Source organism: Camelus dromedarius, chromosome 3 (assembly GCF_036321535.1).
Source record: "Camelus dromedarius isolate mCamDro1 chromosome 3, mCamDro1.pat, whole genome shotgun sequence".
In the NCBI taxonomy this organism is placed as follows: Eukaryota; Metazoa; Chordata; class Mammalia; order Artiodactyla; family Camelidae; genus Camelus; species Camelus dromedarius.
In genome coordinates, this window is record NC_087438.1 from 56,318,842 (window position 1) to 56,332,593 (window position 13,752).

Consider the following 13,752-nt stretch of genomic DNA (forward strand, 5'->3'; position numbering starts at 1 on the left):
CATAATAAACCGTTCAGCCTTTTGCATATAATCTTTAGGATATTAAAGGTTCTCAAATAATTCTTAGTGTAGTCATTTACTTCTAAGAATTCCCCCTAAGGAGACAGAGGTGAATGTACACAAAATTCAGTTACAAACATGTTTATGAAAATGTTTATAATAGGGGAAATTTGCATGTAACTTAAATGTCCAAAAATAGGGGCTGGTTGAATAAAATGATGGTAAATGATAGAAAGTTAGTCTAATAATTAACATCAGAAAATAATTTTCAATGAAATGGAAAGATTAATTTCATAGTCTAAGTGAAAAAAAGTGATCAAAGAATATGCTTTGTATACTTTAAGTTTTACACACATGTTATGTGTGCATATAAACACATGTACACAATTTTATATAAAGTTGTCAAAGTGCTATTGCTCACTATATGACTATGGCTATAGATACAGACACAGAAAGAGTCATAGATATAAGCAAATGATAAAAAAAAATGAAAGTCTACATAACCTAGGATTCTGTTATTTTTATTTACTCCTCTACCTTATATTTCCTAAATTTTCTTCTTTATTACTTTCATAAAGAAGAAAATCAATAAATTTTATGTAAAATATAAATTCTTAAATATAGCTAGCTATCCCAAGACAAAAGCAGTGTAGACACTTCACTTTTCTTCCTGTTAATGGCATTTAGCAACTCAACCTAAAGATAATTATGTTTTCATTTTCTTGTCTCTATCGTCATCATAGAAAGAAAATTTTGCTCATTCTCCAGCAACATATCAATTTCCCTGAAATGATAAAATTTTAACATCTTGTCATGACAAGTTCAAAATAATGTTTTGTGTTTTTTCAGTGACCTGCTCAGTTTGGGATACCATGGATTGATGTGGACTTAACTCAGTTAAAAGGAAAAACATTAAAACATTAAAACATTACGTGTAATTGTTAAAATCAAGCAATAGATGGTGAAAATCAATGAAGAAAAAACCAAGCAACAATTTGAAAGGTTTTAAACATTGTTGGGCATGTTTTAATTATTTTATAAGTCATTTGCAAGTCTCTTGTAGAACTCTTTCCATGATATGGAAGATGAATTTTTTTTCCCAGATTAATGCTACATTTGTCATTTAGCCTATTACTTTAAAATATTAATTTTCATTTTCATATGTATGTAGAATTGTACATTTTGGCAATGCCACAAGTGATTTCATGCCACTCCATTTGGAATCTGAATAAAATAACAAATTAATGTCACTTTCCATTTCACTTTCTAACTTTTTCTTTTTATTTTCCTAAAATAAACAGAAAATAATCAAGTTTTTCCTTTTTAAAGAGTTTTTACTTATTTCTCCCTTATAAAAAATAGAGGATTTGATAAAAATATTACTAAAATTTTTGTATGCATAGCTAGTAGCAAAAAATAAGTATCTAAAATCATATCTATGTTTACCAACTTTTGGCATTGCCAATAAAAACTGTTAAAAATATCAAATAAAAAGAAAAGCAACTAACATTCCATGGTAAATTGTAAAATTAGCCATAAATTCCTCCCCTTCTTGCATCCTCATCTTTGCAATATGAAGTGGCAAGTCCTCCACACTTTTGAGTGTGGTTAGCTAACACGACACACAGAGACTTGAGTAGTGCCTATAATTGGGACTTGATCTTTCTCACTGCTCTTGGGGATCTTTCCACCACCACTATGTAAGGAAACCTGATCTAGGAGAGACAAGCCATCCCAGCCAAGCCATCTACTACCCAGCACCAGCCAACCAGCATGCCGCTCAAATGACTCAGAGAATTGTAGATGAATTGTTGCTGTTTAAATCCACTAAATTTGTGATTGGTTAACCAGAAAAAGCTTAATAATACACATCTACTATCACTTCACTCACAAAAGCATTTATCTCTAATTAACAGGAAGTGTATACTCAGAAAAAAAAAAAAGATAGTGGTTTAAATGGCTAACATCAGAAACATTTAATGTGTTACATTGTCTTTTGTTACAAATAAAAGTCTTACCACAAATTGGCACTCATCTTTTGATTGGGCAAGAGGGAATCTCTGTCCTTGATATTTTCTGCACTACTCAGATTTCTATATATTTTTTCTGAAGTCAGTACATAATTGTTAGGGCTTAGAACTGCAAGCTAACAAGTTCTCATCACTGTAATTAACAATAAAGTAGAACCATTTTTAAATTAATAAACTAGTTTCTAAGCTATATTATAGAAATTTTTACATATTTATTATGTAACAAAATTATTTTTCTGTAATGTACACAAAATAAATGGCAAAACATGTCCATTATGTTATTAACTCTGTCATTTTAACTATACAATTCTATTTGTTTGTTTCAACACATATTCAATTATTTTTATTATCAGAAAAGTTAAGTAAATAAAACTCTGAAAATAAATCCCTTTGACTCTCATTGACCATGACATTTCTAAGCAATCATCCATGGCTAGCCGCTTTTGAGAAACTATTTTAGTCTATGCAGAATAGCTCTCTTTATGATAATTTCTAGAAATATGGATTCAATCATAAGTGATCTTTCCTTAGTTCAAGGAGTAATCCGGGGGGGGGGGGAATCTGACAACTACTCATAATTTCATCTAATATATGAATAATTTAACTGAAATGTATCAAATCTCTCATTTGGTAACCAAAGTTTGGAAACGTAAAAATAGCCTCACTCTACCCAAGAGATCTTTTTAAGACTTGTTAATATTCTGATATGACATGATCTCTAACAAGAAGCCTTTTTTAGACAGAGTCAGCCTCTGTTATACTACTTGATATTCTGACACTGATGACCTTTTAAAAGATAAATATGAATATGGCTATTCAGAGCGCAAGATATATAGTGGAAATGGGTGTGTTTTTTGTTTTTTAATTTTTTATGAGCCACTTCATGTTTTGGAGCAATTGTAACCAATTTCTTATAATGAAATGGAAGCAGAAAGATAGATTAGCCGTGAGAAGACCGGAGGGCCACAAATTTAAAAGAACCTGAATTTATGTTAGAAAAAGAATACCAATTACCAAAGGGAATTACGCTTGGCTGGAGTACAATAGAACAGGAGAAGATAAAACAGGATAAAGCAACTTCATGTTTATTAATTTTTTCTAAATGAGAAAACCTGGTTAGAAGCCAATGCAAGTACAGAGAAGATAAAGAGGAAGAACAAGAAATGATATGCTAACTTTGTACTGAACTACTCTCAGAAATGCAGGTACTTTGAATTCTTTCTAAAAGTGATGATGAATATTAAGTGACTACCAAATGTCCTTTGTTTTCAGACTGAAATTTTTGATAGGTTAAATGTACACTAAATATTATTGAAATATCTATGAGTCATCTAATATAGTTTATTCTTAGTAAAACACAAGCTTAGGCTTTATATCATGTTTCTGAATCTTAATGCCAATTTCATTTAAAAGAAAAATCTCTTTTGGCCCAAATTCCCCTTGTAGTTACTGTCCTTTCTCTCCCATCCTTATACAACAAATCCATCTCAGTTTCTCCCCCTGTTCAAACATCAGTCTCTTAGTCTCTTCAAGTCGTCTTATCCAAAAATAGACCTCCTCTTAGTCTACCTCATTACCTGTCTTTATTTTTTAAATAGAGTTTACCATGATAAGTGTAGTAGTTTATTGTCTAGTTCGCCATATGACTAGAAGATCTGTGACGGGAAAGCCTCTTTTTTAATGTTGATATCCTCAGTTCCAGGAAGAACGTCTGCACATAGTATACTCAATAAATATTTGATGGATGGACAAATAAACAAATAAATGAACAAATTGATGAATGTCTGTTACAGCCATGTTTTAATTAAAGGCTATTTTTATAGCAGCGTTAAGCTCATGGCAAAACAGAGGAACGTATAGCGAATTCCCATATGGTCTCTGATCCCACAAATGCACAGCCTCCCCCATTATCAACACTCTGGACCAGAATGTTACATTTGCTACAACTGATGAACCTACATGTACCCATCATAATCATCCAGTCTATAGGTTGCATTAGGGTTCACTCTTGGTATTGTACATTGCATGGGTTTGGACAAACATATAATAACATGTATCCAACACTATAATATTATATAGAGTATTTTTACTGCCCTAAAATCCTCCATGCTCTGCATATTCATCCCTATCACCATTCCCCAGCATGCACAGATCTTCTTCCTGTCTCCAGTTTTGTCTTTCCCAGAAGGTCACATAGCTGAATTCATACAGTATGTAGCCTTTTCAGATTGGCTCCTTTCACTTTGTAATATGCACGTTAAGTGTCCTCCATGTCTTTTCATGATTTGATAGTTCATTTTTAAAAGCTGAGTACTATTCCATTGTCCAGATGTACCAGAGTTTATCCACTCACCTACTGAAGGACACCTTGGTTGCTTCCATGTTTTGGCAATTAACGGATAAAGCTGCAATCAGCATCTGTGTCTAGGTTTTTGTTTGGACATAAGTTTTCAATTTCTTTTGGTAAATATCAAGGAGAATGATAGCTGGATCATATGGTAAGAGTATGTTATATTTTGTAAGAAACTGTCAAACTACTATACTATTTTGCATTCTCACTAGCAATGAATGAGAGTTTCCATTGCTTTACATGCTTCCCAGCATCTAGTGTTGTCAGTGTTCTAGATTTTAGTCTTTCTGATAGGTGTGTCATGGTAACTCGTTGCTTTAATTTGTATTTCCTGATGCTGTATGGTGTGGAACATCTTGTTATATGCTTATTTGCCATCTGCATGTCTCCTTCGGTAGGGTGCTTGTTAAGGCCTCTGACACATTTTTAAAATCAAGTTGTTTTCTTATTGTTGAGTTCTTTGTATATTTTAGAAAACATTTTATCGGCTCTATCTTTTGCAATGTTTTCTCTCAACTTGTGGCTTATCTTCTCATTCTCTAGATACTGCCTTTCACAGAGCAGAAGTTTAATTTTAATAAAGTCCAGCTTATTGATTATTTGCTTCCTGGATTATGTCTTTGGTGTTGTACCTAAAAAAGTCATTTTCATACTCAAGGTCTTCCAGGTTTCCCCTTACGTTATCTTCTAGGAGTTTTATAGTTTTGCACTTTACATTTAGGTCTATGATCCACTTTGAATTAATCTTTTGTGAAGGATGTCTATGTCTAGATTCCTTTTTTTTTCTTGTTTGTTTTGCATGTGGATGTCCAGTTGTTTCAGCACCATTTGTAGAAAAACTACCCTTGCTCCATTGTACAGTCTTTGCTTCTTTGTCAAAGATCAGTTGACTATATTTATGAGTGTCTATTTCTGGACTGTCTATTCTGTTCCATGGATCTACTTGTCTATTTTTTCATTGATACCACACTGTCTTGAACAATATAGCATTATAGTAAGACTTGAAGTCAGGTATTATCAGTCTTTCAACTCTGTTATATATTCTATTGGCTATTCTTGGTCTTTTGCCTCTCTGTATAAACTTTTGAATCAGCATGTTGATATGTAGAAAATGTTGAGTGGGACTGCTTGAATCTATCAATCAAGTTGGGAAAAAACTGACTTCTTGACAATACTGAGTCTTCCTATCCACAAAGATGGAATATATCTCCATATATCTTCTTTAATTTCATTCATCAGAGTTTCATAGTATTCTTCATATAAATATTGTACATAGTTTGTCATACCTAAATATTTAATTTTGTGAATGCTAATGTAAATGGTATTGTTTTTAATTTCAAATTCCACTTGTTCATTGCTGGAAATACATAGGAAATCATATATAGGAAAATGATTAACTTTTGTATATTAACCTTGTGTCCTGAAACTTTGCTATAAAACCTTATTAGTTCCAGGAGAGTGTTTTGGTCAATGCTTGAAGATTTTCTACATAGATGATTATGTCATCTGTGAACAAAGACAGTTTTATTTCTTCCTCCCAATCTGCGTATTTTTCTTTCCTTTACTTATCTTATTAGACCATTAGACCACACTAGACCACACTTCCAGTACAATATTAAAAAGGAGTGGTGAGAGCGGACATCCTTGCCTTGCTTCTTATCTTGGGGGGAAAACCCCGAGTTTCTCATCATTAAGTATAATGGTAACTGTAGGTTTTTATAGATATTCTTTTCAAGTTGAGGAAGTTCCCCTTTATTGCTAGCCACTTTTTAAAAACTTTCCCCTAAGTCTTCCATGTGACACCATCTAGCTCTTTCTCCATGAGACTCCGGCAAAACTGATCTTGGTGAGAGCATCCATAATTCACATGGACTCAATATATATGTCCACTTTGGTCAACTTCTTCACAGTATTTGACACTGCTGATCATCCATTCCTTGAAACACTGTTTACCCTTGGCTTTGGGGGCACAATCCTTTCCTGGTTTCTATTCTATCTCCCCAATCACTCCTTGTCAGACTTAATTATGTATTTTACTTTCTCTACCTATTGATTAATTGTTAATGAACCTCTAATCAGTTTCCATTTCTTGGTCCTCTTTTCTTTTCATAAGTTATTCTTCTGGATGGATTCATACACTCCTTGAGCTTAAATAATTATCTATTTAACTATGACTTCCAAATCTATGCCTGACTTCTTTACTTATGTCTAGCAGATTCCTCAAATTCAGTATGCAAAATACTCAACTCACTTTCTGCCTCCCAATCCAGTGTATCCTCAATTTACACTATCTCAGTAAATGGCACCAAGTTGCTCAGGCCAGAAGCTGGAGATGCTTTTTCTTTACTCCTCCCTTTATCTAAAACCCTTTTATTCAATAACCTCACAAGTCATGAATAATTATCTACTGTATCCTTTAAATACTTACTGACTCTCCCCTCTCCACTCCCTTTGTTACTACACTGAGCCAAGCTAAGAATGTCATATCTGACCTGGTCTCTGCAGTAGCCTACAAATAGTCCCCTGCTTTACTCTGCATGAGTTTCTTCCATATTGCAGTGACAATGATCTTTTAAAAGTACAAATCCTCTCCATTACTCTTAGAATAAAATCCAAATTCCTTATAACATCTTGCAACGCTGCAGAATCTGCCACCATCACCATCTCCAGACTCATTAGTGGCCACCATGTTTCTATCTGTTTCTATCCTTTTAAGCTCTAGCCACCCTAAATTTCTTTCAGCTCATGGAATTATGACTTTCCTTATTGCCTGATTTTTCTAAAAAACATTTCTGCTGTCTAGAATACTCTTAGCTTTCTGCCTGGTGGATTAAAATTAGTTTTTAGAATTATGTCTAAGTATTCTTTTCTTCAGGTAGGCATGCATTCTCTGACACTGAGCTTAAAAAAGGACACCTGTTTTAAATTCTCAAGGCTCCATATTCTTCTCCTATCATAACACCAATCATATTTATCTACTTATTTATCTGCTCTCCTAGCTAAACAGTAATTCCTGTAAAATTGTTTACAACTGCATCTCTACCATTTAGGTAATTATTATTTAGTACTCAATAAATATTTGTCTAAGAATAAATGAAAACTAAGATTTTATTTTTTTAAATTTCAATCACTTATTTTGTTCTCTTTGGTTACATTAATATACTATGTAATTGGGTTGTATAATTCGTATTCATGATAAGTTTACAAATTAATCTGATAGCATAAAAAGGAGAAATATGCCGTGGAATTTGGACAGTTTAATAATTCCAGATTTCCATATATGAATGCTAGAATATTCACTAGGCATAGAAATTTCTTCATGAAATGAGTGTGTCAACATTTGGCTCCAAGTTACAGTGTCATATAGGAATATGAGCAGGTAATTGGCAAGTAATTTGGGGCTTAACCACATGGTGCTCTGTCTACAAGTCCCCTGGAGAAGGTAGCAGTGTCCAGTGCACATCTGCACAAACTCTGGTAAGTCTGGCTGAAGTCTTCAAATCACAAGATGAAAATTAGGTTTTCTTTTTCCTCTCCTCTGTCACAGAGATGCTTTCCTATTGTATTTTGTGGATATTACCAGTGAGTCTTTTTAACTTTAAGAGGCCAAGTACATTGAGAGGTGTGTAGATGTGTATATAAGAGGATGTGTGAGAGAGAGAGACAGTAGAGGAGAGACAGAGGCAAAGAGTCAGAGCTAACAGAACACACAGACAAAGAACTAAGTTCATAGAAAAGCAATGCTGTCTAGTGAATGAAGTTCACAAATCTGAGCAAGTTAATTTCTCTAAGCTCCCACAAGTAGTATGGGAATGTAAGTGATGTGAGGATTGACTGCAAAGGTGGTAAAGTGTTTTGTGTTTATCTGACATTAGATGCTTTTAAAAGTACAAAAAATGGATGAGGCTCTCTTGAAGTAGCATCAAGAACTTAAAATAAGGTTATGGCAAAGTAACGAGGTTTGAGGTAAAATCAAGAAGTAATTTTTATCTCTAAGAGCAGCATGTATTTAAAATTCCCCTCTCCAGATGTGCTACAATAAAGAGAGTATATTTTTCGACTGCAGAATAAATGGAGTAATTTTAAAGTTAAGATCAAAACACAACTTTTTCTAAGCAAATCTAAACAAGATAATTTTCTTTCTTTTGGAAATTCAAAATAAGGAGATTCAGAACTTCATATAATCATAAAATTTATATGGCTCACAGGGTCATTAGATATCTTAAACATATCTCCATCTCCATCTTTGGGAGGATTAACATGTAAGTAAAAATACAGCAATGGTGACAGCTCAAATCTTGTCTATTAAAATACTACATTAAAATACCTACAACTTTTGGGAGTTTTTTGATATAAAACTCCAGTACATTCTGCTTTTCTGCACTGGGGCTACCTAACAGCAGGGAAACAACAACAATGTCCCGGAAATGTTCCAGAAAAATAGTAGATGCTTTAAACTAAAATAGGCAGGATTGTCTTTAATGACCTAATGTTCACATATTTTGCACCAATAGTTTTAAAAATATGAAAAAAAAAGACCAAGGTAAGTTAGACATTAAAGGTATTGCTATTAAGTGTTTTTATTCAATAAATATTTAGTATTCCCTGAATATATGCAAGAGTTAAGAAAGAGATCAAAGAAAGGTAAGAAAGGTAATAACACATCTGTCCTAAAGAAGTTTTTAACCTGAAAATTTTACTTAATTTTCCCTTATTTTCTCACCCTTTAAAAATTATTTCACATCCTAGAAAGTTGTATTTAAGAAACTATGGACATTTTAAACTTGTAGAATACTTGTTTTCTATTTTTTAATGCTATAAAACCAATGCATTAAATTAAAATTGGCATAACTAATATGCTATGATAAAGCAAATATAAATTAAACATATTTCTTCCAAAAACACTTCAATATACCTCATAGAAGAATGAAGTTGCCTGAAACATAAAAACATAAAGCTTAAGGTAATATAGTATAACTATGTCATTTCTGAATTTCAGAGGTGTTCTAGTAACATAGAATAACGAGTGTAGGTAAAACTTAACTCTATAAGCATTTGATTTCCCAAAGTCTTATCGAACTATGTGGAATATGCTTAGTTTTTAAAGTGTTACTGCCTATAATATCATCCTTCTGATAAAATGATAAATGTTGAATTAATGTTTAAGAATATGGCCCAAAATAATCAAGTATTTACTTCAAAATTCTATAAAGATACCAGTTTCTTAATTATTTAAATACATTTGCCTCTTCAGTTCCAGATTTGGCCCTTATAATTAGCAACAAAAACATTATACATTACAAATCTAAGGCACTGCCAATTTGGGGTCCGTGGGCTTAAAATGTAACACTAAATTTTTATTCTATTCATATATTCCTGTTAGGAATATTTATGACCGTAATTTTTCTCAGAGTTATAAACTTTTTTGAGGATATGATTCTCAGATTAAACTCTGAAACTCACAGCACATATTTGGAGACTGGGTCAAAGTGATTACAACAGTTTTATTTCTATGGCATTGCATCAATCCCCCTAAAATAGCAGCAAGTTAAAAGAGAATTATCTTTGAAATGACTCAAATGAACAAGGTACCTTTCAGAAATAATGTAACTAACTTTTTCAGATATAATATACTCACAGCAATGTAATATAAAAAATACAAGAAAAAACATTTAAAAAATAAAGCACACAAAAATGCAGTAACTAGTGGCTCCAAATGGCAAGTCAGTGGTTTTATTTAATTATTCTCTCATTCATTCAACCAATAGTTACTGGACTCCTACTATGCATAGAGGTACTAGGTTAGGTGCATTAGATACAATGATGAATAATTCAAATTTATCCCATACTATAGACACTATTACTTCTCTTTTTCAAAACTATTTTTGAAAACCTAAATAAATCTGAGTCTCCCAAGATTTATGTTGCCTGACAGAATTTTAATACAACACATGTTTGGTTTTCCTGTATTGAACAGATATAGTCTACTTTTTTCCTTCTTAACATTGGCATGAAAAAAAATTTCTTCAAACTTAATCATGGTATTACTTTTAATCAGAGGAAAAGAATTTCTATACAAGTTTACGTCATGCTAAATTATTAACGTACAGCTATTTTCTTACTGGGGAACTATTTGGATATTATGCAAGTTACCCTGACTCCATAACTATACATGCCAATGAAGCACCTCACAGATAAAAACATTTTGAAATGTGATCAATATTTGCCAAGCAAGTTTTTGAGACCTTGAAGAACAATGCAGCTGCAACACTTTTTCTTTCATCATGTATTTGTAGTCTTAGAAAAGTAATGATTAGAACAGCTACAACATACTGATGGATATTTTCAGTTACTAAAATAAGTTCTGTTTTATCTGAAGTGACGATTTAACTTGAATAAATTGACTTGGGAATCATTCTCCAGTGAGAAAATTTAAATGTATATGAATACTAGAAAGGTAGGAAATTTCTTATATTCAAGTAGTACAGGCAGTGCCTTTTATGTATAGTGTTAATCACTAAAACAGGTTGAAATTATTTAAATTAAATTAAAAAAAATTTAAAAATAAAATAGAAATGATAAAACTGAGAGACCTACAATTAGTACTTGCTAATTAGTAGATTAATCAGCAACACACAGCAATCTTACATAGAACACCCATAATCCACTGACACCCAAACTTGCCAGTCACTCAGGAAAACAAACAGGATAACTACTGAAATGATTAAATCTTGCACTTACCAACCTCCACAACACTAGAACAGTTGGGATCTGTGAAGCCATCTGGACACTCACAGGAAAAGGAACCATCAGACAGCCCTGACACACAGATACCTCCATTTTCACATGGATTGGGATCACAAATATCACCTGAGGAATAAAGAAACAGATATTGACTTTTTTTTGCCTTAGGCACCGAATGTACTATTTCACATACTCCATTCATCTTCCTTTTGTAAAGTCACCATACGATTTAGATTTACAGATAAGGCAGGCAAAACTCATTTGAAACCATGTGCTTCTAAGAGGGATGGCATGTAACATGGTAAAAAATTAAATTTTATAAATCAAACATTGCATACTGAATTGCCTCCTAAAAGTTGTTAACTCAGTTTGGGGTTTTTTCATTACATGTAAATGAAATATTGTCTAATTTGTTAAAGAAGATTAACCGAAATAGCTGTCGTAGACTGGTTTATTAATTATTCCAATAAATAACCTATCTACATCCACACACTTTGCTCTGTAACTGCAATTCTCTCAATAAAGGGGTGGGGCTTATTTCTTGATTCCCTGGAGTCTGGGCTTGCCCACATGACTTGCTTTGGCCAACAGGATGGTCGCAGACTTAAAGCCAGCAGAGGTTTGAAAACACACTTGAATATTTCTACTTCCTTTCTTGGAAGCCTGCCACAGCCAAGAGAATAAATTCAGGCTAGCTTGCCTGAGAGAGGTGAGAGAAACATGGAAGAAAAGAGCAATGAACTGTACCACAGCAAAGAGCTAAAACATGTGGCCTTGGCTTTAGTACTGTAGCAGATGGAATCCGCAAAGGCACTCAGAGAATGGCTACAGGAGACTAAAAAAACGTCTATCCACGTTATGCAGAGAGAAGCAGCTGGTAAAGCTGTCACCTGAGGAAACTGCATGATAGAAAATGTACCCAATGAACGTTTGTAATTGAGTAATGAGATTTCTAGGCAGTGTTAAGGTACCACTTGGCTCTTAATAGCTGTATTTGATAAGGCACTACCAGAAAGAGACGTGTTAAAGAAAAAAACTGATGAGTTTGAAAGTAAAGAAAAGGATTATAGGGAAACCAGGACTTGTGATTGAAAATAAAACAATTTCTCAAATCCAGCCCTTCAAACCAGTGAAGGATCAGATCCAGAGCTGTGTTAGAAAGACATGGCCTCAACATAAACATCACATCAAGCATGTGGCTATGAGACCTTTGTGAAAACATTTCAAGTAATTCAGGTGCGGCCTGAAAGACTCTCTCAGCTAAATAAGAAGGGCTTCTAGAAATCTTAAGGGTTATTAATCCCTGAGTAGCCTGATGTACCCAAAGTAGCACTGGTTAAGTCTGGGGAACAGCAGGCTTCAGAGACACAGATGTAGCTTTATTACACAAAGAGGATGTGAATCAGATTCAGAAGAGCCCATTCAGTTTCCAACGGAGCTTTACAGGTGGAAGTGCCACCTCACGGTCAGAAGAGACTGAGGCTTGACAAAATTTAAAGAAGAAGCAGGACCTCCTACTACTACTTTGTATTTCTTAGGCATTCTATCCCCTGTAGAAGCTTTCTCATGAATTAATTATTTCATTTCTTTTCCAGACTAACCACTTTAAAATATTAGAAAAATGAAAATGGAAGTTAGAATATTTGTCAAATGTATAAAGCAAGTCATTAGCTATTCTAAGATGACAGACAAAAATGCATCAGCTCTGGAGCAGGTATCAGAAAAGGGAGTCACGAAATAAGTGAATAAATGAGTATGGTCTGGAAACACTATAGGATTTAGTATGGCTGGACTATGGAGTATTTGACTGGGAAAGGCTGAAAAAGTACAAATATGTCAGATCAGGAAAGATTAAAAAGTGACATCACCATTTGTAAGATGAGGAGCCAATGAACGTTTTTAATATGTATTTTAAAGCTTTGACGTAATCAAATCTATTTTAAGAACACTATGCTTGCAGCATTCTATAGACTACACTTGAAATTGGAGGTTGATGAGTGGTAAAGCTATTTCGATAGATTATCTGTCTCTCCATGTATCTAGCTAGCCAGCCACTCAGCCATCCCCCCATTTGTCCACCCATTTGTCCATCTATCCTTCTATACCCGAGTACCTATTTTATGATAGGCACTGAGGTAAGTGCTGAATATACAGAACTAAAGAAAGTCTTTGAGATCGATAAGCAACAGAGCCTACTATCCAAGATTAAAATATAGGAACAGTTACAGCACACAGCAATAAGACCTCTGATTGGTACACATGCTTCAAATTGTGGGATCACAGGAGGCTCCTAAAAGGACTCAGTGCTGTTAGGTGATGCAGAAGATGAGGGGGTACATTCTCAGCATTCCAGGCAAAGAAAATAATATATACAAAGAGAAAAGATCACAGCTCACTCCAGAAACTTCAAGCAGGCCACTGTAATTGGAGCACAGATGTATATGAGGAATAGAAAGGAGCTCAGAAGGGTAGCACTGTCATATAAATAAAGGCCTTATATGCTGTGCCCACATTCTGAAGTTTATCCGTGAGCACTGGAAAATCATAAAAGGACTTTACACCTGGGAAAATATACGGCTTCATCTGTGCTCTGAACAATGACCCAGGCAGCATCCTGTTGGATCAAGA

At 33.8% G+C, this 13,752-nt stretch overlaps 1 protein-coding gene across 2 annotated transcripts in view; it reads right to left on the reverse strand.

Annotated features, from left to right (window-relative positions):
- Nucleotides 1-13,752, reverse strand: part of EDIL3 (EGF like repeats and discoidin domains 3) — a 392,288-nt gene that overhangs the window by 261,538 nt on the left and 116,998 nt on the right. For both annotated transcript variants that reach the window (XM_031447711.2, XM_010982003.3), the window contains exon 2: nt 11,122-11,250. In XM_031447711.2, the coding sequence (XP_031303571.1) occupies nt 11,122-11,250 (129 nt within the window). The remainder of the gene's footprint in view (nt 1-11,121; nt 11,251-13,752) is intronic.